The sequence below is a fragment of the Sceloporus occidentalis genome, unplaced genomic scaffold (genome assembly GCF_023333645.1).
Source record: "Sceloporus occidentalis isolate IW3139 unplaced genomic scaffold, rSceOcc1.0.p SCAF_4, whole genome shotgun sequence".
Lineage (NCBI taxonomy): Eukaryota > Metazoa > Chordata > Lepidosauria > Squamata > Phrynosomatidae > Sceloporus > Sceloporus occidentalis.
The window spans coordinates 95,590,609-95,617,056 of NW_028316984.1; the positions used below are offsets into that span (position 1 = coordinate 95,590,609).

At 40.6% G+C, this 26,448-nt stretch overlaps 1 protein-coding gene across 4 annotated transcripts in view; it reads left to right on the top strand.

Annotated features, from left to right (window-relative positions):
• LSP1 (lymphocyte specific protein 1) overlaps positions 1-26,448 on the top strand; it is a 138,621-nt gene that overhangs the window by 80,216 nt on the left and 31,957 nt on the right. For 3 of the 4 annotated variants that reach the window (XM_089520974.1, XM_089520975.1, XM_089520976.1), the window contains exons 2-3: positions 5,499-5,651; positions 18,645-18,833. In XM_089520974.1, coding sequence (XP_089377100.1) covers positions 5,499-5,651; positions 18,645-18,833 — 342 coding nt within the window. The remainder of the gene's footprint in view (positions 1-5,498; positions 5,652-18,644; positions 18,834-26,448) is intronic. The other variant, XM_089520977.1, reaches the window with a different exon arrangement.

The window sequence follows — 26,448 nt, forward strand, 5'->3', positions numbered from 1 at the left end:
ATAACATCCTTTAATGTTTACCCACAAATCTTCTTACAAAGCAGTCACTTTATTCCTGTATCTGGGCTGTGGTCCTTCTGAAGTAGTTCTGGTAGTGATGAACCAACACAGCAGGTTCAGCAAAGCATACAGGTTTTTTTCGTGCAGCGAGAATGAATGGATCAATTGTATCAGCTATGTGCTGAACCGGCTCTGTCATAAGGCAGATCAAAGCAGCAAGTTTTCGAGTATTATGAAAAAGCAGGACATTGCTTGTTATTAATTTCTTATTGATGTATTTTTGTTACCGGGGAGGGAGAGAGATACTTGTGAGATTTTCTACCTCAGATGCCAGTGCAGGTTGGTAAGTCTTGGGTACTGTGATTCTGCATTTAATACAATTCTAATTTCGTTACCAGTAAATGACTTGTTGTACTAGATACATTGTTTGTCAGAATGTTTTGTGATGGATATTGTGCCATAGTCAAATAAATTATCTATCTATTCAGCCATTCACCTGTAGTAGCAGCAGAAAGCTGGACACCAAAGAAAGGTGACAGGAAGAGAATGCATTTATTTAAAATCTGATGCTGTTCGAGAGTTCTACCAATAGCACAGCCAAAAAGACAGAAAAATGTACTAGAACATCATACAAAAATTATATATTATACTGGTTTTAAAGGAATTGCCATGGTTGTCAATGGGCTTCCAGTCTGAATTTAAGGTGCTAGTAATGACATTTACAGCCCTAAATGGCCTGGAACCTTAAAGTACATATCTCCCCATACACACACACACACACACACACACACACACACACACCTGCTTGAGGTTTAAGCTCGGCTGGATTCTATGGCCCATCAGTTAGGGCAATATGCAATTGGAAGATATGGAGAGGGCCTTCTATGCTGTGCCCCTCAGTTATGGAACACCTTCCCCTTGGAGGCCCAGCTGGCACCAACATTGCTGTCTATCTGGTGTCAAGCATTGTTTTCTAAAAGCTTTTGGGGCCTAATTAGTTTTACACAAACTTTCACATAGACATGGTTTAAAATAATTTAAAACCATTTAAACCTGTTTTAATCTGCCTTTTTAATGTGACAAATTGTTTAACACATTTTTATCATTTTTACTATTTACACTGTTTTGGTTTTATTGTATGCCATCCTGAGATTTTTTTTTAATAGAGGGTGAGATGTGTGTAAAAATCAGTAGACTCTGAGGCCTGTTCTTACTGATGGTTCTCTTTATCTTTAAACCAGACCAAATCAGGACTGGACAGGCCTTCAAATGGACAGCTGTGTCTTCTGTAATGTTGGACACAGAGCCCCACTATGGGAGCCTCATCCCTCAATGGATGTTGATCTTTCAATGACATCATTTTTCCATGTGGACAAATATGTGTGCCCATACTATACGGATGCTGTTTGAGAGTTAACTCTCCTCCTGTACTCAGAAGCAAATTTAACTTAAAGCTGGAAAATAAGGGGAATAGTGCTATTTGCACTAAGTTCTTGCAGAACAAGTATGTAAATTTCCCTCCTTGTGTGTGGGCTGAGGGGCAAGGTGAGCTATGACCCTCAGCTGAAATTAAAATAAGGACACCTACATTTCAATTGTATCTACATTTTTGGTCTTTGCAATGTTAGGGAATACATGACTTTCTGGTATGAAGAGCTGCTGGTTGGTTTTATAGAAATCCATATGGTCTGCAGCAAAAAGAAGGAAGGAATGGTTCTGGCACTGAAATTCATGTTATCACCCATGTTTAGGGTTGCCATAACCCGGCGGCCCCCGTGCCAATCACGGTTTCGGGGGCCCCCTCCCGATCCCGGTCTGGTTTGGGCCCCCACCCGTGCCTTGTTCCCGGTTTGGGGGCCCGCTCCGGCCATTGCCGCTGCTGCTAATGCGGCTGCTGCGGCGCCAACCCACCTCCTCCTCCGGCTCCGCCTTCCTCCTCTTCCTCGGCGGCAGAAGCGCCACCGCCACTGCGCCCCCACTGTGAGGGCCTGCGCGCCGCCCAGGCCTCAGTAGGGGCCAGTGGCAGCGCGCGCGCCTGCCCCACTTCCCTCCGCGCACACGCGCCAGCCATCCTAAGGAGGAGGAGGGGGAGAGGAGGAGGAGGAGGAGGAAGGAGCCGGAGGAAGGATGCCTGAAGCCCAGGGCAGAATTGGGCCGGAGGAGGAGAAGGAGGAAAGCTGAGTCAGTGGCCATTAGGTCTGCCTTGGTATTTTGGGGTTTTTAAATTATATTATACTTATTTTATTTAATTTTTTTAATTTTTATTATTGCTTTTTATTTTTTATTTTATTAATTTTTATTATTGCTTGTTTTTATTTTATTTTATTAATTGTTATTGCTTGTTTTTATTTTATTTTATTAATTGTTATTATTGCTTGTTTTTATTTTATATCATTAATTTTTATTACTTGTTTTTGTTTTATTTTATTAATTTTATTATTGCTTGTTTTTGTTTTATTTTATTAATTTTTATTATTGCTTGTTTTTGTTTTATTTTATTAATTTTATTATTGCTTGTTTTTGTTTTATTTTATTAATTTTTATTATTGCTTGTTTTTGTTTTATTTTATTAATTTTTATTATTGCTTGTTTTTTATTTTATTACATTAATTTTTATTATCAAATATATACACCCCTGCCTTGTTTTTTATTTATTTTTTCATTTTTTTTTATTATTAAATATATGCAAGTGCATTTTTTGTGTATTTATGGTGCTTTGAATGCTAACAAGTCTGCCTTTCTTGGCCAATTATAGTGGTGGTGATGATGATGATGATTATGATGATGATGGTGATGATGGTGATATTGATATCAACAAGCCTCTGAGGCACAGCCAATGTAACTTGCTGTGATTTTTACAAACTCATGCGCAGTGAAGAAAAACCACAGCCCCTTGCCCAAGTACACACTTCTGAGAAGTAAAGTTGAACCCGAGGGCAAGTCCATTTCTGCCATCTGTCTAAGAATAATGCCAAAATGTCCTCCATTTTGATCATGCCTAAAAACATGCATTTATATTAACATTTAAAAAAAAAAACCTCAATTTTTTGCGCATCCTCAATTTTTATAAAAATGTGTCCTACATTTGAAAATGTTGCCCTACATTTGCCCTACATTTGTCCCGGTTTGGAGGTCCTCACTTATGGCAACCCTACCCATGTTGGAATGTTACCGAAACCTTATCATTTCCTCTGGGACCTGAAAGGTAGTTCTGCTAACAGAGAATTTATCATCTGGTGACTTGGATATTCTGAGAGGAGCTAGGGCAGCATTTTTATCTTCTGTTGGGGAGGAAAGAAAACAGTGCAAAACACAGAGATGATGGGGGAGTTCACCTCTTCTAACAGTCTTTATCCCATCCATGGCAAAAGAACAGCTTAGCTCAAGAATTCTTATTAAAATACAATGTTTCTAAGAAAACATGCCAAAGTCTATCTCCATTTAGAATTCTCTTTCCTCCAGACCAAACTGGAAGCCTTGGCTTCTTGGCTGTTTTCTTAGGGCCTGAGCAGATGGGTGTGATATCACAAGCCAAGCCCATGGTGTCCTGCCCCTGATTCTGACCTGGGTCAGTCCCCAGGCTAGCACTTTGGCAGGCAGGTGTTTACACAACACACCTAACTCTAACTGCTTCAACCACACACATCTTACCTGCTGCCACCACTGCCATGCCTTCTCAAAAGGCCCCATCATGGCTTGTAAAGGTTGAAATGGGTTGACTGGCTACACCCACATGGCCAGGTGCTCCATCCAATGTAGAGGCCACAACAGAGACTTTCTGAGAAGATGGGGTGGCAGCAACAGGTAAAGGGTGTGTAGAGCCATGTGGTGTGCCTGCTGTCACTGTGGAATTTCATGGAAATTCCATAGCAAACAGTGAGTTTTTTGACCCATTCTAAGGTCCCTTTGGGCTGCGACCAGCGGATCAGCATCTGGACTTGCTGATCCCAGCCCTGGACTATTGATGAAAGGCTTGGGGGAGCATGGGCCTTCCGACCTATGCATACAGGCTCTTATTCTCTCACTGTCAGGCTCTGCATTTTTAGTGTTCTTTATTTCTCTTCATTTATTTTCTTTTGAAGGCATAGTACTAGGATGTATAGGGATTTCATTCAGTTCTCCAGGTCTTGATCATCAAGGATGCATCTCCCAAATCTCTCCCTGCTCCCCCTGCAATCTGCTGCTGATCTTCAAGAGAGGATCTGGTACAGTCTGAATTGCTTCCCACATTTTGTCACTCTAGATTCCCATACTAATCTCAGGGCTGCTGCTAAACTTGAGGTCATAGGAATGTTGGTGGGGTGGATTTCCATGGCACTGACCTTTCTCATTGACATTCCCCATTCCCCTTGTTGGTGACTGTGGGTGATGGTGGTCACAGTGGCAACCGTACAGCTGCTGCTAGTGGTCATCTTCCCTTCAGATCAGGACTTACTTGATGTCAAGCCCCTGTGTGAATGTCTAATTGTCTGGAAGAGGGGAGCTAATTGTGTGGTTAGCAAGCCAGCCTACTAATCTTTCCCAGAAGAGGAGGCTTTGTCTAGAGGCCTGGAATTTTTAAGTAATGATGCAGACTCATTTGATGCTTACGGGGCATTGTCTTTATTGCTCTGCAGTCGCTTCCTTGTCCAAAGCTACAGGTTATGTTTCTACCTTTCTGAATCTCTAATAGAAAACCTAGTGTGGACTACTTCAGTTTAGACCAGAAAAATCTAATAAACTTGGCCTGGATCAAGGAATGGATTTTCCACAAATAGGGAGGCTGATGGTTGCAGTAGAATTGGTGGGTCCTCCTGAGAGCTTGGGTTTTTGGCAGCCACTCCCCAGTGCAGATTCCTGATGCCAGGCTTGAGGAACATGCCTATTTGTGAGGTGAAAAGTTTTGCTCTGATGGGTGAGGAGCACCAAATGTTTCTCATAGCTTCTGTCACACTTTTGGTACCATCTCAAGATAGTGAGAAAGGAATCCCTGGATTGAAGGAGGTCCAACATTTAGACATAATATGATAACTCTCAAAATCTATGTACGAGTATATAGAAATGCCCCAAGAAATTGTGCTACCTGAGGCAGAAAACAATAAATGAGCAGAGCAACCATTTATACTAAATACATACAGAATTTTGTTAGTGACATAGGTGCACATGTGGATTACATTCGTATATGTCTCTTTTTGGATGGGACACAGAGGCAGGCATGGCGAGCACTGTTGCTTATGCTTAGAGGTGGTGAGGGGAGCAGGGAGTCAACACAGAGGAGAAAGATGCAGCTAGAAATTAGAGTGCATGTTTATCTGTACATAGAGAGCATTATCAAGGGCAAGGTCATAGAACTGTGCAGCTGGCATATTACTTTTCAACCATTGGATCCACAATCTTAGCTAATGTGTTCCAACATTATAGCAACTGTGTACAACCTTCCCCCAACACCTCACAGTGTATTTTGATTATGTAATATACCTCTGTATCTAGCCTGACTTCCTTTTCTCTATGATTGACAGGCTGACAGCACAATGGAGTGTGGAGGATGAGGAGGAAGCAGCAAGAGAGCGTCGCCGAAGAGAACGTGAGAGACAACTCAGGTCCCAGGCAGAAGAAGGCCTCATCAGCACCAGCACATCTTCAGAAAGTGGATTGGCAGTACAAGAAAGCCAGTAAGAAGCAATGGAGGAGAAAACTATCTTTTCTCTTGTTCCTCTCTGCTGTTAAAAGCAATGTAACACCCTTTTCAGCTGATGAAGTTTGAGTAAATGCACAGTCTGCATATTTCTGCACTAACATGGGTTAGTGCAATAAAAATGACACGACACTGGGGGGAAATTTAGACTTAATGAGAAATAGTGGAACACAATTGCAGCCTAATCTACATGTTATGGCTATTAGGGATACTGTACATTCTCCTTTCTTCAGGCATGTCCTCATTTTCAGTGCTAAAATTTCTGTCTGGGAGCCATTTTAAAATGTCTGAGTTTTCTTGCAAGGTCCCCCCACGCCTCTGAAACTCAGAAGTGAGCAACTTTTGTAAGTCTACTTACTGTGAATCTATGAGATAAAACAAAGCAGCATACAGAGAATATCCTATCATTAGGGATTGTCAAGATTAGATCTTCTGAATTTAATACCATCAGTCTGTGCTGATGGGACTCACAGAAAGAAACAGGAGGAGGAAATGAGAATGGTGCCAACAGCAGCTCTGGTAAGGGAGGAGTTACTGTATGGTATAGAATGGTTGTAGCTTCTTCTCTCTCCTCTGAAATACCCAGATGTCCCCCCCCCCCAACTCTTTTCTCCCTTTCAAGACCTTCCCTTTGTTGTTCTTTTCACTGTCCATAACTCTTCTTTGTGGTCCACTTGACAGATTTCCTTGCTGCTTCACAGGTTTGTTGAGAACCTGCGGTGCTGGCATAGTGGATGAGCAGGCATGAGGGATGGGCTTCTATATCGAGGTTGTGTTTGGATATTGTGGAATTAACCAGATCATTTGTTGATATTATTAAGTACTTATAAACAAGCAATGACAATTTTTATTATTAACAATGAAGATTAGGAATTAGGACATGAATCTATGGATCCCATAAATCATTATGGGACCCATAACTCCTTTACTGCTAAAATCAGGGCAGTGTGTGAGCTGTTGCTCCTGTCTTCCCTCAGCATTGGCTGGGTGCCTGGGGCTGAGAGCAGTTGCAATCAACTAGTTGCCCTCCCCTAATTGGTGGTATCTGTTGGTATGCCAAGAAAGAAAGAAAGAAAGAAAAACAGACACATGTACCAACTGATTACTTAGAATCATAGAGTTGGAAGAGACCGCAAGGGCCATCCAATCCAACCCCCTGCCATGCAGGAACTCCCAATCAAAGCATCCCCAGCAGATTCAAACAGCTGATCTAGTGATCAGTGGTTTGAAGTACTTAGTAATTACATGTGTCCTTCCATCCTCCTTTCCCTTTCCCTTTCCCTTTCCCTTTCCCGTCCTTTAAAATATAGTAACCCTAATGGCCAGGGTGTGCCAACTGAAGAAATTGCTTTTAACATTTTAATATGTGTCCAGCTTTGGGTCCCATATGGGAGATAAGCAGGATATAAAACAAACAAACTTGAGTTAAAAGATATGAGCTATACTGTCTGTCCCTCATCCTTCCTGTATAGAGAATCTCCATGCTGCCATCTGAGTGGATGTTGGGAACATCCTTGCAGTGTCATCTAAATTCTCTGTGTGATAGAAGGGATCCACATGGAGGATTGTCCCACACGTTGTGGAATAACCATGTTAAATACAGGCTCTGGCTGTACCTTTTAGTGGTTCCCAATCAGCTCGATCACTCTTCTGGTTTTGTTGTCTGCCTTGCAGCTGCAGAAGCCTGAAGGGTCTCAGTCATTTCACTGGCAAATAAGCTACAATATCTAGTTAGTGGGACTTGTTTAGCTGGATGGGTGGCAAGCTGGATAGACTTGGTGAAGAGCTAAGACACCATTTTGGCCAGCCTCCAGAAAGTGGCTTTCATTTTGTGTAGACCCATCTGCTCACAATAATGAAAAAGCAAATCAAGAGAAATTGCAATTTCACTGTTTTAGGGAGCTGACTTCCTTCAGCATCTGTGGTGCCAATAATTGGGCTTTCACTCATCCATGCTGCCTGGAATGCAAAGGCTGCCTCTATTACACCAGTATTTTTACTGTGAAACTGTTTTACTGCTAAAACCAGGGCACTGTTGACTGTAGCTTCTATCATCCCTCAGCATTGGTTGAGTGCCTGGGACTGAGTGGAGTTGCAATCTACTAGTTGACTAGTTACATGACAATCTAGTTAAGTCTTACATGAACTAACTCATAGGCTGTTAATTTGGACAGAATCTTGTTGTTGAGCAAGACAGCCCTTATGTTTTCGCTGTTGAGTCAGGATCTCACCACAGCAAAGAATGAATACACAACATTGTGAAATTCCACATATCCCACTAACTGTCAGCAGAACTACACATAATTCATTCATAAGTCAAATGCAGGAGAGGTTCAGAACATTTGCAGGGTGGAATCTAGTGGACAGTTTCACCCTTTACAATAATTATGTGCTTTGGTCAGACTTCAATGCTGGAAGGAGGAAATTAGGGGCAAATGGACTGGAAGCAACTGCAGGAGATCCTGCATCATTCTGACCTGCAGCCTTTTTTCTTTCTAATTTCTCTGCAATATGTATTTGATTATGGACAAGTTTTATAAGTAAAGCTACAATATCTGTTTTAGAAAGAAGACTAAGCTTATTTATTTTCACTGTAACACTGGTTGTGGGTGTGGGTATAGGAATGGTTGTTGTTCAGCTTCTGCTGTGCCAATTAGGGTTGTCAGGGATTCCTATAGCTTTGAAAGTTAGCAGATCATGGAGCAGAATGGCATACTGTAAAGCTCCATTGAGGGGAACTGCAACACATCTCCTCCCCCCCCCACCCAGCACCAGTCTTTTAGCTGATGCAGTCCATCCAACATGGCTATGGAGGGCTGGGGAGGGGGGCGATAGCAGGGAAGTGTTGAGCCTTATTCCTACAGTTGGATATACAGCACCTTCAGTCTCATGTTGTGTGTATCCAGTTACAGCACTGGTGGGTAATGTATGGCCTATGGGCTGCATTTGGACATTGGGACCCCTGGAATCTGCAGAAGCTCCCCAAAACCCTCAAACTGATTTTTTACATTAAAAAATTGGACTGATTTTCAGGTGAGATTTCTTTTGCCTCTAGGCTGGTCCTAATGTGCCCTAACCACAGTGATTTGCTTCCCCACATCCCCCTATGACCCCTAACTCTCCCAAAATCACAGAAAAAAGAAAAAAAGCCAAAATGGCAGCTGGAACTGTGATTCTATGTGACTCTTGGTGTGCTGAAACATGACAGTGCTGCGCACCAGATAGGCACAGGGTGTAAAATTGTCCACCTTGAGCAACAGGAATGGGGCTTGACACTTCTCTAGTGCCACCTTCCCACCCCTGCTCTCCATCAGTCAGTAAATAGCTTTGGGCTGGGCTGCAAAAGATGTATAGGGAGGTACAAAGGAGAAGACATACCATAGTTCTGTTTGATAAAACTTTATGTGAAGTCTTTCTGTATTGGGATCTGCTAACTTTTAAAGCTACAGGAGCCCAGTCCTGTATTCATCCGGGCAATATTAATATATAGCTAAGCACCTTTCTTTGCCATTCCTGATTCATTTCAGATGCCCCCAGTTCCCATTTTCATGGATTGGGATCATATGTTGGTCAGATGACTTCTAACCAAGTCGAACCCTTACAGGGATAAAATCATAGAATCATAGGATCATAGAGTTACTGCAGAAATAAAGCAGTTGTGCATCACAAATGATTCTACCCTACAGAATTCGGGGATTTGTAGTTTGGTGAGGTATCAGAACTCTCTGACAGACAAGGTGGAATCCCTCACCAAACTACAAATCCCAGGATTCCACAGGATGGAGCCGTGACAGTTGAAGTGATGTCAAACTGCTTTATTTCTGCAATTTGGCATGTCTGTAGGTTACACTTTAGAAGAAAATATGTTAATAATTAACAATTAATACAAAGGAATATTTCTAGCCCCCCCCTCCTCATTTTAATTTAATTTAATTTTTTTTTGGGGGGGGGTACAATGATTTTATTCTGGTCCCCAGCCTTTTCTTAGCCTTTTCTGCAGCTGCTGATCTGGCTACAAAAGCCAGCCTATTAATATTGGCTTTCTCTTATGGAAAAACAGCTCTCCCTTATGGTGACTCATCCATTTCTTGTAACTTGCATTGGTTCACAAGGTTTGTCATTTCCTTGAACAACACCTCTTCACAAACAGCTGTGATAACTTTCCTGTAGGTCCAGGTTGTGTTTGTTGGACAGCCCCTGTTTCAACAATTGCTCCAAAGCATCCAAATCGCACAAAATGTGATGGTCAGCCATGTTGAGAAATCAGACACCTCTGCTTAATTAGTGCTTGTGGGGGGAATGACCATTCAGGAGCTCTAGGGTGGCTACTTTAGAGTAAGAATACTGTACTCTGCTCTTCCTCCATAAGGGCTTGCATCAGTTTTTTTGGGGTAGCAGTTTTTGTAACTTCAAATAGAGAGGCTAAACATTTAATGCCTGTGGGTGGCATCCTGTTAGTGACTTATGTCTACATATTTTGGGGGAGGGGGCATGGGGTCATTGTGGAAATCAGAATTCTCTACTGACACAATGCAATGACCAAACTCCGCCTATATGCCACTTTCGTCCTGCTGCAGCCTCCCAACAGGATGTACAGCAGTGGCATCATCTTGCAGAACCTCCAGAAGACTTCTAGGAAGTCCTGGAAGATGACTTATCATTGTGTGTCCAGCTACTGCAATACTGCCCTGGCCTCGTAGGGAGACCAGAAGAAGCAGGCATAGTTCCATCATGCCTAGGCTCAGAAGCAGATGAAAGGCCTTCCTTCCAGCCCAGCTGCCACTGCTCTGGCATCAGAGAGAGAGAAGATGAGGCAGTATCTGCCAAACGTAGGACGTTATCGTATGGGCCCAGGGGAATGCAATTAGAGTGGGACGAAAGGGGGTCTGATAGGAGCAGAATGGGCAAAGGACGCATTTTACTGCACACTGGAACATCGCCGATGCTGCCAGAAGTCCCCGTTCTATTCCCCATCTGTGCCAGAGAGGCTGATTTTAAGGAACTGTTCAGAACAGTGGGTTAAAATGGGTAATAACCCCATTCCATTCCCATCCTGCCCCCTTTCATCCCACTTTAATTGCAGTCCCCCGGGCCAGTGCAATAACGTCCACAGTCCTCTCTCACATTGCCATCCTCTTTGTGTCATGTCTTAATTAGACTATAAACCCGAGGGCAGGGGATTGTACAGTGATGATACTATATTAATAAATGATATTGAACAACAACAACAACAACAACATGAAAGGGATCTTGCAGCACTTTTGAGAATAATTCATAAAAGACATTGTAGCATAAGCTTCTGTAGATGTGGTCTACTTTCTCAGATACATGACCAAGTCTAGGATCCAAAATACACTGCACAAATAATCCAGTTTGAGACTGCTTTAACTACCCTGGCTCAGTGCTAGGGAATTATGGGAACTGTACTTTTGTAAGACATTTGGCCTTCTCTGTCAGAGGGCTCTGGTGCCATAATAAACTACAATTCCCAGGATTTCCTAGCACTAAGCTATGGCAGTTAAAGCAGTCTCAAACAGGATTATTTCTGCAGTGTGTTTTGGACCTAGGATATCTTTTACTCAGTCTCAAAGGTGCTACAGGATTCCTTTGCATAATGATATTCCTGACTAACTGCTGTGTCTCAACAACAGCAATACGCCAACTCTTCTCTGTCACCCACCACTCAATAAATGGCCATGGAGTAGGAGGCTAAAGTAGCAAAAAGATGATTTTGGCAGGGAGTTTGGTCCTTTGGAGATTCTGGAGGATTACATTATGTACATCCAGCAATAGGAACATAGCTTGACAGAACTCCATTGCCACCTCCTACTCTCCATTGTCTAGTAAACAGCCATGTTGGAGGGATTGCAGGAGGTAAAAGTTGAGCTGGAGGACTAGGAGAAGAGACATGGCATAGTTCCACTTGGGAGAACTATATGCTGCGTCTCCCTGATCTAGGATCTCACCTCACATTTTGCTTCCTTTGTTCTAGTCAGCTCACAGGTATGACCTGTGTATAAGAAAATGTATTTTCTTATACACAGACACTTACTACACAACATTCTAAAGTACTAAAGGATTATAGCTACTTGGATCCCAAACTATCACTTTCTGTTGTGGTGTGTGCCTCTAAGTCATTTCTGACTTATGCCAATTCTATCATGGAATTTTCATAGCAAGATTTGTTTTGAGATGGTTTGCCATTGCCTTTTTCTGAGGCTGAGAGAATGTGATTGCCCAAGACCACCTGGTAGATTTCTGTAACTGAGCAGGGATTTGAAACCTGGTCTCCCAAAGTCTTAATCCAACACTCAAACCACTACACCACACTGCCTCTCACTTTCCTTTCCTTGTATGCAATTTCACCATCTTTGCTTGATGAAATAGCCTGTGAGCTTCAAATGTATTTTATGCCTTTGGGTTGGCACCACAAGATGCACTGGGTAGGATTCCTTTGTTTGTTTATTTATTTTGGAACACTAAAAGTTCTAGTGAAATCTTCCTCAGAGCAGAGGCCCAAAACTCTGCCACATGGTTTGCTTTAAAATGTTTAATCTACCACTTCACCAATCCTAGTACATCTGTGCTCTATCAAGGCAGAATTTCATTTCAGTCCCTTCTGGCCAAATATTCCAGATTATTCAAAGCTTTTATTTGGGATGAATGAGTAAAACAGAAGGCATGCCATGGTGCATGTGTGTGTTTATTTTTAAACAATCCTGTTATATTGTAATATCTGTAGAAGTAGAGCTTTCTGTTCTACAAAATTTAGCTTCCCTGCGACTCATTCTGGAGTCACTGCAGGCTGTATTATATTTGTACTGCATTATGAATGCTGTAAGGAGCTATTAGGTTAATAATTCTAGGTTGCCCAGTCAAGATGAGCCAGGCACTCTGGAACTATTTTTAAGAGGTAAGGCTCAACACTGGAAGACAGGTTGCTATTTATGTTGCCTACTTGCATTTGTGTGTGTGTGAATTATTTTTCCAATCCAATATCATTCAAGATTCCTTAAATAAGAAGGCTGTTATGAATACACTGTGTATTTAATGTGGTATGTATGTGTCTTCAATTTGCCTGACAACTTATGGCAACCCAATGGATAGCATAAGGTTTTCTTAAGCAAGGAATGCTCAGAAGTGGTTTTGTTAATTATTTTCTCTGAAATATAGCCTACAACACCTGATATTCCTTGGTAGTGTTCCATCCAAGTAATAACCAGAGCAGATCCTGCTTAGCTTCCAAAACAGAAGTGATCTGGTGCCTTTAAGTTATTTAGGCCAGTTTTAGTGTGGTTTGCACTGAAGTAAATGTGCAGAATATAGACTGCAGGCAACATTTCTTATTCCTGGGAGGGCTCAATGACAATAGCCATCCTGATACTGTATTTCTTAGTGCTTGATCATTTAGTATGATGCATAATTCCTGAGGAGGCTCAACTACATAGGAGTCTTGGTGGTCCAATTTTGACAGTTCAGTTTTTGTATGGACTCAGCCTCTTTGCCAAGCCTTGGGGGGCTTGAGTTCCCCTGCTCCCTTAAGTCCAGAGTTCATGCAATCACTATACACTGTGACATAGGAATCAGCATCATCTTGCCTTACCAGAACTTGAAGTAAAGACCCAAAAGTGGCTGCTTTCATGACAACAGTTGGGTGTGGAAAATGAAGGAAGCCCCAGGGAGGAAAAATGAGAAAAGTAATGAAAAGGGATCCAAACAATTTCTCTCCTCCCATGCACAGACACACAAACACATACAACCTAGTCAAATGATGATTTTCCTCCAGTCTAGGGGTGTATGTAGCTTTGTACTAAAGATTGCTGCTATTGTGTTCGATCATAGCTTTGGAATGCAGTCTGTATACTCTGAAGGCCAAATGACAGACTCTTGCCAGTGGTGTGTAAGTGCTCTTTCCCCCTCCTTTTCATTAATAATGGCACAAATATTCTCCCGCTCTTTCAGTCTCTATCTCTATCACACATAACACACACATTAGATCTTGTGAAATTACGTTTAAAAAGCTATTATGCACAGTTACAATTCCAAAGTTACACTAAGTAGTCAGTTACTGCAGTTGTTACACTTTTTACTTTCTTAATATTCAAAAGGAACAAAAACAAGTTGTTGTTTTTTTTAAAAAAAAGACTTACTAGCTCCTTCCCTCATCAGAATGCTAAAAGCCACTAGCCTGTGACACAAAACCTAAGCAGTGAACCCACATATTCACTTAACTAAAAGCAAATAAATAGTTATACTGCAAAAAGAACAAATCTGTACCATTTAGGTCACACTATAATAATGTAATGTGGGAGTACCTTAATTATTGTAAAAATGATTTAATTACAAGTACTCTGTCATTTATAATGAATTACTTCCAAACTTTGGCACATGTATTGTTAACATTTTTTAAAAAGGTAAATTTTTAGATATCTAAATATCTAATGAGAGCCAGCTTGGTGTAGTGGTTTGAGTGTTGGACTATGACTCTGGAGAACAGGGTTAAAATCCCCGCTCAGCCATGAAAGCCATTGGGAAACCCTCGGAAAGTCACTCTCAGCCTCAGAGAATGGCAATGCAAACCTCCTCTGAATAAATCTTTTCAAGAAAACCTTGTGATTGGCTCACTTTAGGGTCGCTATATGTCAGAAACAACTTGAAGGCAAACAACAACAACAAATGTTTAATATCTAAAAGGTGCTGGGCACTTTAATGGTTTCTGACTAATGATATGAGCATCTAAAAGAAACACTGACCCCCTCTACTCTCTCTGATCTTTTCGAATGCTTGGGCAGGAAGGTGACAGCAGTGGCAACTCTTTGGCACTTCTCCTCAAAGAGCACAAGAGGAATAGGGCTCTGAAGTATGTGGATAAGACATTTTTATATATGCTTTTCTGGGTTAAAATATGGCAAAGTTATCACATTAAAGTTAAAGGCAATAATCACTGCTAATGTAGGCCCATTCTGCACAGGCGTAAAGTACGTCCCCAGGACATACTAGGGTTAGGAAAGGGCATCCTTTATGCATGTCCCTAACCCTAGTACATCCTGGGGGTGTACAAAATGGCAGCGCCCATTCTACACGGGCACCATCATCTTGACATCGTGGACGCATAGCGTCCACACATCCTGTGACGGAATTGTCGTCGCGAGTGCACCATTGGCCACTTGCGACGCCACTTCCGGGGTGCAAAAAGAAGGCGCTTTTTGCGGCTTCCTTTTGTTACATTCGGGAACCGGGTGGTTTGACTGCTGAGGTTCCCGGACGCAGCAACCGGAAGCGCCGGCAGAGCACCCATTTTGGGCGCTCTTTAACACGTCGTAGTTAACATTTGCTTTTCTTTTCTTTTTCATCCTTTTTGACACATATGTGTTTTCTTAGCCACACCTGTATGCGGCTGCCTCCACCACACATTTCACAGCCACAATTTACCATACTCCTTTCCTCTTCCATCCAGCCTTTAGACTGAGTACTATTATGCTTGTTGGGATTTTGTAAGTTTTTGACATCATTTTCCTTTGCTTCATTCTTTACATCCGTTTTTTTCAAGCCACTAAATTTTACCATTGACTTATCCTTGGGTCATATCAAAATCCATAATGTTGGCCCCCAATTTGCGCCCGGCTTATACGTGAGGTAATAATAATAATAATAATAATCTGTTATAGCCCGCTTTTCCTTGGCAGATCAAAGCGGGTTACATAGAAGTACACAGATGTACATTTTACAAACAGTAATCACATAACATCCAAATCAATATATAAACTATTAAAAACAATGTTAAAATTACAAGATTAAAACCACACAATAACTAGCTTAAGTGCTGGTACAATGGGTGCAACGGGGAGAGAGCAGATCTTACAACATCTGGGGGAAAGCCTGTTGGAAGAGGAAGGTTTTTAACCTGTTCCTAAATAGGTCAAGGGAGGTAGCCGAGCGGAGCTCACTGGGAAGAGAGTTCCAAAGTTGCGGGGCCGAGATAGAGAACGCCCTCTGTGCAGTCACAGAATATTTCGTGTCTGGAACCCTCAAGAGTTGCTTCCCGGCCGACCTGAGAGCGCGGGGCAGATTATATGGGGAGAGGCGGTCCTCCAAGTACCCTGGGCCTAAGCCATTTAGGGCTTTATAGGTAATAACCAACACCTTGTATTGCGCCTGGAAGCAAATGGGCAGCTAATGTAGATCTTGTAGGACAGGTGTTATATGGCTGGTCCTGGAGCATTCAGTGACCAACCTTGCTGCCATGTTCTGCACTAATTGAAGCTTCCCGGGTTTGGTACAAGGGTTGCCCCATGTAGAACGCGTTACAGAAATCCAACCGAGAGGTCACCAGAGCATGTACCACCGTTTCAAGGTCCCCCCGGCTCAGGTAGGGTCGCAGCTGGCGTATCAGCCGAAGCTGATAACAAGTGCTCCTGACTGTCGCTTCCACCTGAGATGTAAGGTGGAGCGACGAGTCCAGAAGCACCCCCAGACTGCGAACTGAGTCCTTCAGGGGGAGCGTGACCCCATTCAGGACAGGTGGACAAATATCCATCCCCGGGCCCGGGGAACCTATCACGAGTACATCCGTTTTCTCTGGATTCAAGCTGAGTCTGTTTTCCCTCATCCAGCCCATTACTGACTCCAGACAGGCATCTAGAGGGGAGATGCCATCCCTGGCCACTGCATCAGTCGGAGGTTCTTACAGCATATTTCCTAAACTGCTGCTATCATGAGCTTGGCAAGGAGCAAAGCAATATAAATGTCTTACAATGTAATTAAGACAAGTCAAACAAGGAAAGGGGGATGGCAGTGTGAGAGAGGATTAAATCCAGTTGTTCTTCCCTCCCTCCAAGGTCAGGGCAGTGGCATTTGGGGTGGAGGGAGGATCTTTCATCTGCTTCTAGACCTAGGGCTGGTGGAACTGTGCCTGCTTCTTCTCTCCCTATGAGGCCAGGGTAGGACACTAGCAATAATTATTATTATCAGCAAACACATGGAACTGTTATATATGTTGAGGTCCCACTGATTTTAATGACAAATTCAGTACACAGTCATATACTTACTCACCCTGGAGTCATCCTGATCAAACCTTTGGTATGAAATGTCAACTGTGGAATGTCAAGTGCAAGCTACTGTACAAATATCGTTTTGAGGAGAAGAGTATAGTATCCAGCAAAATTGTTGGGGAAAGTGGCAACATTCCGGCTGCTATTGTATGACTGCAGAAAACAACTGGTTTGATATGTACTCCAGTATGGATGAGAAATGCATTGTCTCCAAAGCATTAAAAATAAAATAGTGGAATGCTATGTGTTCAGAAATGGAAGAACTGTATGTGTGTGTGAGGGCCTGCATGCTGGATTAGCCTTGCTGTAGTGCTCCTGTAACAGAGATCTATAAAAGAATGCACAGCCTCCAAAGAATTATGTTCCCGGAATGACATATGCACTGTCAGGATTTACCAAGGACAACAGCATCCCACACAGCAATTAAAAAAGTAACAACTTTGCAATGAACAAATGTTTCTATTTTGTGTAAAAAAAACAAACCACCAACCAAAAATGCACCATTGTACTGTCAGGGTAATATTCCACAATCACTATGCAACTTTGAATGATAAGGAGGATCACATACATATACCTGCAGATAGAAAGAGAGAGAGAAGTTAATATATATAACATTTCAGATGAAAACTGGGACACACAACTTCAGAGTGAGTTCAGGATGGCAGAAGTTATTAGTGAGGAAGATCACACAACCTAGGAAAGGCTACAGCAGTTTTCTTTGGCCTGATTCTACAGGGAAGGGCTGGACTCCACCTTCTCCTTGTCTCTGAGTTAATTGAGTGCAAACTACTTTTGTACTTTAGGCTCAGGAGCAAAACAGACTGGCAATAAGCTCCAGGTTGGGGTCAGCATCTGAGTGCAGCGTTTAGGTACTGCATGCTCTGACACTGCCCCCACGCTGCCGGGAAGCCGCACAGCTGACAACATGTGTGGCAGCATTTTGACGGTGTGGCGTTTACATGCGCCGCACTGCCGAAATGGCCTGGCGGTAGTAATAAGGGTGCCCTTTTTATACCCCCCAAAGGAGCGGCATTTTGCCACTTCTTTTTGGATCAGAAAAATGCTGGATTGGGGCTGCAGCATGCAGTTGCTGTGGTCCTTATCTGGCACTCAAAGGGGCGGTGTGATGCTGCCCTTTTAGGGCCATCTATTTTGGCCCTCACTTTGCAGCAACTGAAGTAAGCTGAGGAAAAAGAAACTGGGGCATTTCAAAAGCAGCTGAAAAATGGGATGAGAGATGATTAATTGGGAATGTCCCTGCCAAATCATGAGCGTTGAAGAGTTTGATATTATACAGTAAACTAAGAATCTGAGCCATTCTACAAAGGGCGTTCCACAAACAAAAGATGGGCCTAAGGTGAAACTTCCAATACATGCAAAGTCTCCATGAAATATAATACTAGTACTTGCCCCATGGTGCCCAGCTAACATTTCTTTGAGTTTAGGAAATGTATGACTGCCCCTTTCCCACCCTACTTATATTTTTTTGCCATTTGTAAACAAAGCACAAGAAGGATCTGTTTTATGCAACTTAAGCTGAGTGAATGCTAAGTGTGAGGGTAAGAACTTCCCAGGGAAGTAGGCTTAAATCTACAAAAGCTTATGCTACCAACTTCTGTCTTTCAGCTAGGATATGGGTGAAAATCATGAGGCCCTCCAGATGTTGTTTGACAGTAAGTCCCAGTAGCCTTAGCTTGCATGGTCAATGGTGAGGAATGCTGGGTGCTGCTGTCCAGCTAGAGGGCTAGGGCCCAGAGATACACAAGCAAAGCACCTGTAGTTTTGATTCAGAAGACAGTTGTGATAATTAGGAACATATTAAGTGGGTTGATGCAAAACCAGACACAAAACCCAGGATGGTTGTTGTGCTATTCTGAGCTTGCATTGTGTTTAATGTCTTTCTTTCACCTGAATTTCAGGGTTGATGGAAAGCCTTCCGGGACTTCAGAACTGGAGGAAGATGAGGGCTTTAGTGACTGGTCCCAGAAACTTGAGCAGCGAAAGCAGAGATGGGCAGAGATGGGAGAGGGAGCACAAGATGGAGAGCGCACATCTTATGGTGAATGGAGAGAAGCCCAACAAGCGGCTCCTGCACACTGGGAAGGAAGGTAGAGATTTTTTTTAAAAAGTAGGTAGAAAATGGTTAAATGCAAGCAACAAGAGCTGATGTGGGAGAAGAGATATAGCCATTTTGAATCTGTGAACCTTGAAATATGCTCCACAGTATTCAGTAGGGCTAACAGTCAAAGTAAGGCTAGTTGATGTGACTACTCTCGGGTCCAAAGCATTTAATTAATTGCAAGGTATTTAATTTCTCACTATGTTTTTTGGTCTGAACATATTTTTATTTGATATTTATTTGATATTTATTGTTGCATTGGTTTGTCTTGAATGTTTGCTTGCAGCGAGAAATACAGGTGTTAAGATCTGTATACTTCTTAAATGTAGAACATAGTAGTGTTATCTTCTTCACAGAAGTGCTATGCTTTTAACTGGAGCTTAACAGTAACTAATTACAAGCAGCATAGTTACGTGGAATAAGTTCCCCTTCATTTTGTGAAACAAAATTGTATGCCAAAACAATACAGCAAATTATTTAAGGGTTTTCTTTTCTTTCTTTGGGTGTAATCAGTTAAATTTTACAGACAGTTCTGAAAATTACTTTTAAAGGCTATTTTAATGCATTTTAGAGGCACTTTTAGTAGGAATTATTCAAGATTTGTGCCATTCTTATTCCCCCCCCCCAAAAAAGTAGTCATATGACAAAAGCAGCAAGCAACACTTTTAGTAATGTAACGAGCAACAACACTGAATAACAATGAATTACTTTTTATACATTATGAATAACCAGAATGTGTTACTTTTAAACTTTCCATGTTCTTGCTTTAACTCCTGCAGGACAGGCGGAAATTCAGCCAAAACCATGCACCTCAGCATGGAGATACAATGATGGTAAAATGCCACATCCCTTGGATTGCTGCCTTTATAGTTGGTAAAGGATTGAATATCTGTCAGGAAAAATAAACATCAAACCAAAACGTGGGGCAACCTAATAAGGAGCAAATTGCATATTAGAAGGTGGTTGTAGCTTTGTCTCAGGCTAATCTTGAACCAGCATGGATGAATGAGGTTAGAAGCTGAGCTTCATGGCAGTATTTGTAAAGTGCTTCTCACAAAAGATGGTTAGAGCAAAACTGGAATATTGTGATGTCTTCTGCATACTATAATGTTTATTTTAATACAGCTGGATGTAGTATTTCAGTCTTGTGGAGAGTTGTCATTCTATCCAGGGTTAACCCTGGTTTGTGTGTGACACTCCTAGGATGGCCAGATAGAGAAAAGAACAGGGGCTTCTGCATCTTTAATATTAGTGCAATTTAAGGAATTTCAGCAGGTGTAGCTTGTATCTGTCTTCTACAGAGTTGGCCTCTTTTGTATCTGGCTGTGTGAATCACTTTCAGGCAGTCAGGTAGGTAAACATTTTGGAAACTGCATGAAAACAGGTGATGATGTTGTTGTTCATTTATATCCTGCCTTTCCATCAATACTGGGATTCAAAACAGCTTACAAAATATTCAAACCAGCAGAGATTAAAAACATTTAAAAATCAGTGTGTGTGTGTGTATACTGAAAATCCATAGAATTAAATCCCTTTAAAATGCATTAAAAGACGGTTGTAAAAATCAACAAAACAGCAAAACAAAATAGATTCCTTTCTGTTCCTGAAATGACCAACACAGGCATACATGGACTAATTGACTAGATGTGTGGGTACAGTATCAAGACTGGTATGTTTACCTCTGTAAACTAAATAAGTTCTAGGCTTGAACCTTATGGATATTCCTTATAAGAGTACACACACTAATCAGTTGCTGAATGGTTAGTCAACACTTAGTAATCCGGTTTGGTCCAATGGGCTTTCTGTAGCTGGGGCTTGCATTAGGGTTTAGTTTCTAAACTTTTATCCTTAAAACATAACTGCATTGGACATCTATATGTGTGTGTGTGTGTTAGAATTGACTGGGACAAAATTTTCAGGTGGTTGAGGGGAAATACAGGGCACCTGCAATAAGTCAGGGCAAAGGAAGGGGCGGGTGTTTTCTCAGCACCTTTAAACAGGGAAACAGTTAGCTAAGGGAGCTTTGTAATGCTTTCTGTCTTCCTGGAGCCTTGTAATGCTTTCTGTCTTCCTGGAGCCTGAGGAAGAAACACTGCAGAAGTGAGTGGTTCTTTGAAATGTACTGGTTATTTGACTAGATTATAAAAGATACTGAGCAAAATCTTTCTTCATTCAGTGATTTTATCCTTCCCAATTTAAATCTTTTGAAGCTTTGAGATTGTTTAAAAGGTTTGTTCTGAAGCTTGACATGTGGCAGTGAAGCCCTTTAATCTCCACCAGAATTATGCACTGACAGAAACTCTTTCTGTTTGAAAGGTGTGGAAACTTACAACTCAGCTTGTTTTGCATTGGGTGGATATTTTATTTTATTTTACAATTAGGTGGATGGTGTACTTTGGAGTCTTGATCAGTTATGGATGAATTTATTATGTGGCGTGTCTAACAATGCAAAACACCTAAGAATTTTTTTCATACTTATGAGTTGTGTTGTTGTTGTTGTTATCTCACCTATTTAGCAATTTTTGGGGCTCAGGTTATCGTGAGGTTCCATGTTACTTTTAAGATACAGCTAGTAGCTAAGTGGTGTTTTTTTTAAAAAAATAAAAATAAAATCCAAACTTAACATTTCTAGATTACAAAACCATGATACCTAGCTATTTAGACAAAACAGTGATACCACTTTTGGGCCACCCCAAAATATACGTGTATTGTGCATTTTGATTGGCCAAAAGGGGTATCAATATTTTGTGGATTTTGGATGTTATCACTTAAAGTTGTTGCTGACAGAGGAGAGAGGAGGGCAAGGCACATATCTTGTTAGTTTCAAGTACAGCCTTTTCTTATGGCTTCAAAGAACAAATGTCAGGGTAAAGTATAGTTAAATCAGTAACTTAGAAATGAAAAGGCCATGAATGGTAGGGGAAAGGGGGAGGTGATGAGCCCTTTGTCTCTGTCTGTGGTGTAGTCATTTGTGAAATGTTGGAAGGTATGATCAAGGCTTGGTTGACACTGGATGCTGGGTGTGAGGCTGCAACCTGAGTGAGAGGCACTTTGTGATCACTCATTTCCCAATAATGGAAACTTATAACAACACAGTTCACCATGTATCTATTATGGGAGAAAAGCAGGATATAAATTAAATAACAACTAAAAGGCAAGTTAAACATTAAGTAACTAAAATAAGCAAGTTTTGGATATATTTTCCTGCTCACAGAGATAATTGCATGCGACAGAAGTTATTGTATATAATGGCACATACAGTTTCATTTTTAAAATGATATCTTAATAATCATCATCAAGCCTCTGAAGAGAAAACATGAGATGTGGTTACCCTCAAGATTATGTTTCTGCAGTCTGTTTAGACAATGGTAACAAGCTGTCACATCTCTGATGTGGATCATAGTTACAGTTATAGGTTGCACTGCACACCTTTCTGGTAAATGTAATCTTGTTTTGGTTACTCGGAAGACATAATTTCTAGCTCAATACAACAGCCTCCCTCTGTCTGCCCAGTATAGGCAGTACAGTACAGGCACAGACACCCAAAATGGAGATAACACATTCCCAATTAACCTAATAAATGCTTGTAGTATTGTGGGCAAGAGGATTTGCCGTGTGCCCCCTTTTTGTTCTAAATGGGACAAAATATAAATAAATGCACACACAAATTGGGGACCACTATGTCACTCATTAGCTGTTAATACAAGGAAGTAATCTATATATAGCTGATGCCAAGCTTGTGGTCTTTAACAGTGGCATCCCTAGGGTTGGTGTCACTTGGTGAGGGGGACTCATGGTGTCACCATCCCCCCCCCATTGCCCTCTTCCCTTTTCACACTATACAGAATCCTTAGCAATGCTTTTTGCACTGTTATTCGTAAATCATAATTCCCATATGTCACTGAATATACTGCTAATAGTTGTGACATAAACAACTAGCAAAATTAAAATTATACCTTCAAATTACAATATCATACGCACAACCTAAATGTATTTAATATACATAGAGAAAATTTGGTTAAAATGTGATGTTTTTAAATAAAATTTTAAAGGAATTAAAAAAATAAAATTTAAATTTGTTTTAAAAATAAATTTATCACAAATATACAAATATATCTATGTCTACAACCCAATCACATTAATCTCACAACTTCACTAGCTCTTCCCTTCCTCTTCTTCTCCTTCTGACCTATCCCTTTCTTCTGATCTTTTTCCTTCTTCCTTTTTGCTTTGTTCTGTTTCTCTCGCTATCATTTGTCTCGTCTTCACACCTTCTTTGGATCCCGTTTGATCTTGCTCTTTTGATCTTTCAATATATTTTCTGTTTCTTTTCCAAAAGTCCGCTGCTTTCTCTACTGTGTCGATTCTGTATTTTTTTTTTGTTTCCAGGTTAAAGATAACCCTTCAACTTCATCCCATCTAAATGGAATCCCATGTACTTTTAATTGGTCTGAAAGAAAATTATAATCTTTTCTCGATTTTAACACAATTTTGGGAATGTCCTTAAAAATTTGAATTGTACGTCCATCAATGATTAATTCTTTTTTATAACTTTGTTGTATTATCAAATCTCTCGTTTGCTTTCGTACACAATTCACCACAATATCCCTGGGTACTTTCTTTTGTCTTAAGACTTTAGAGCTTATGCGGTATAAGGTGTCAATCTCCCAGGGGAATTGCTCTGCTGGTTCCTCCACAAAATCAGCCAAAATAGGAATCAAAAATTTATAAAGATTTTCTTGATCTTGTTCTGGTGCACCACGTAGCTTAATACAGTTTTGTCTCAGTTTCGTCTCAAGCCTTATTATTGTACGTCTATCCTCATTCTTCTCCTATTCAATTTTAGTAACTTTTATTTCCGTTTGTGTAACACTATTCTCCAGTAGCGTTAAATTACTTTCAAGATTTTCCACTTTGTTAGTTATTTTCTCCAAATCTTTGTTTATTTTTCCCAAGGAGCCTTTTATTTCTCCCATTTCTTTTTGTATCTCAGTCCTAATTTCCAGTTTCAAATCTGATCTCAATTTTGCGTTGTCCTCTTTCAGCTCCTCCTTCATCCTTCTTATTTCATCCAGCATTGACAACTCGTTATATTCTGTAGGTTTGAGCACTGTCTCTAGGGATGGTCTTTTTGGTGGTTGGGATGTAAATTGAGCTGTTGTTTTCCTGTTTGCAGACATTCCTTCTATATAATTCAACCAGTCAAATAGTATTTCTATTGGTACACAACCAAACATACATCTACTCACAATCTTAGCTCCAATCCCTTATTATCCCAATTGTCAAGCCCAGTCTTTTGATCTCTTCTGCTTTCAAAAAGTCCTTTTCTTTTATATGTATCTAAGAGCCCACAAATATGTTTGAAAGCACCTGTTTAGTTGCCAATACCAATTATTACAATTCACCAATTTTTCAGCTTTCCTTTTGTTTTACTTTCCCTCACCCTTATCTCTGATAACACAGGTGTTACCCTTCTCTAGTTACACGTCTTGCAAACCAGCCTCTTTAATAATTATCAAGACTTCTTGTGGTCTCTCTCTCTCTCTTTTTTTTTTCCTTAGGGAGTCAAACTGAGCAATCCCTTATTTTGCAGGTGCTTTCAAGGTCAGTTGCAAGGCTCTAGCCAAACAATGAGATAATCAACTAGCAAAGACTAAAAATTCTCACAATAATTTACAACAGTGTCACAGTGAGAGAAAGTATATATATATATATATATATATATATATATATATATACTACCCCTCTTCAATATACTATTTCCTCTGAACTGCTTTTACAAATTAATACTGTTATACTATTGCTGTTATATAAATCAGACTCAAGTGCCTATTGTTTCAGTATGTTGAAATGGATACAGTGGATACAATGAATACAATAGATACAATGAATATAAACTCTCTTAGACAGTTAAGTTTTACCAAATGTTCCAATAATTCCTTCCACAAGTTTCAATTGCTGTTTCCTTGCAGTACTCCTAACAATTTCCAATATTTAGAGTTCAATATTCAATATTCAATGTTCAATGTTCAAAAGTTGGTTTATCTCCTTGATTGTGTTTTTATAATTCCAGTCTTCACTTATAAACTCCAAGGGGAATTTATTAACCCACCTTCTAAATATATTTTCCCAAATATTATTTCCAAAACAATAATTTTTGCTACTGGTGTTCCAAAACAAAATGATTCCAATGCCAAAACTCCAGCGCTCTGATTTGTAATTCCAAATTAAAGAGCAGGAAACAGGGAGAAGAGAAACAGAGTCCAGTTGAGCTATAAAGTTTGTTTGTTTCTTTTTAAATTGGAGTGTTTAGAAAGGGGTGTCTTTCCCGATCTTGTTACTCTTTTAAATAGCTACTTCACTCACTCCTAGATATCTTTTCCAGAGCTACCATGCACAAAAACAACAATGTCCTTTCCTCTTTCGTTGTGCTTGTTTGTCCCAGCTTTATTGCACACTCTTGATTAACTGCAAATATACAAGCCGCAATGGAGATTAGCACAGAGATTTTAATCCAAGAGGAGTGTGCTTTCTCTCCCTTTTTTTTTTTATTCTTGCTGCTTGAAAGTTTTTGAATGGCAGGCTCGCTCTTGCCGCCGAAGCTGATAGCTGGCTCCGAATGCCCGCGCTTTCCCCGGGCTTCTCTGCGTCCCGAAGTCCCTTCTTACCCTCCTCCTTCTTGCTTGCTTCTTTTGGTTTCTGGGCTTGGTGCAGAGTGCTCTCGGGGATGCCAAAGTGGGCGCCTCTGGTCCCCCTTATCGAGGGGGTACTTCAACCCTGCCTTTGATGTCACTAACAGGGTCTAAGGGCCAGCGACTGCCGTTCTGAGGGAGAGCCTCTCTCAACAACGGCCACCGCGATCGGCCATACCACCGGAAGTCTTTTTTTCTTTCTCTTTTTTTCTTTTTTTATTGTCCTTTGTATTCTGAATATATATTTTTTTGGTTTTGGGTGGTATATTGATAAGAGAATTGATTCCTCATGTGTTTGAAAATCTAACCAAATAAAGTTTGTTTTGTGATAAAAATATTTACATAAATACATATATATATATATAGAGAGAGAGAGAGTGATATAATAATTGAACCTAAACAATGAAAATATTAAGCTGGAATGTGAACGGAATGAACTCACCACATAAGAGAAGGACAATATTCCATTTTTTACAAAAACAAAAGTGTGAAATAATCTGCTTACAAGAATCGCACATTAAACAAGGGGAAGAAAAATTTATTGAGAACGGGAAATTAGGGAAAAATTATATATCAACAAATAAGAAAAGGAAAAAAGGAATTGTAATATACGTAAAGGAACAAATAGAATCAAAGGAAATTTACAATGATAAAAAAGGCTATGTACTAGGAATTGAAATCAAAATAAATAACAAAAAGATTCTCCTAATAGGAATTTATACACCACAGGAAAAAAAAGCTAAGTTTTTTGAAGAATTACAAAATATTATACTAGAACAAAAATATGAAGATATAATTGTGCTAGGAGATTATAATGGGGTAATTAATCCTGAATGGGATAGGAACTCTAAAAAACCTATAAAAGATAAACAGGGCAAACTGCCAAAATCCTTCTTTAGACTAATGGAAAAT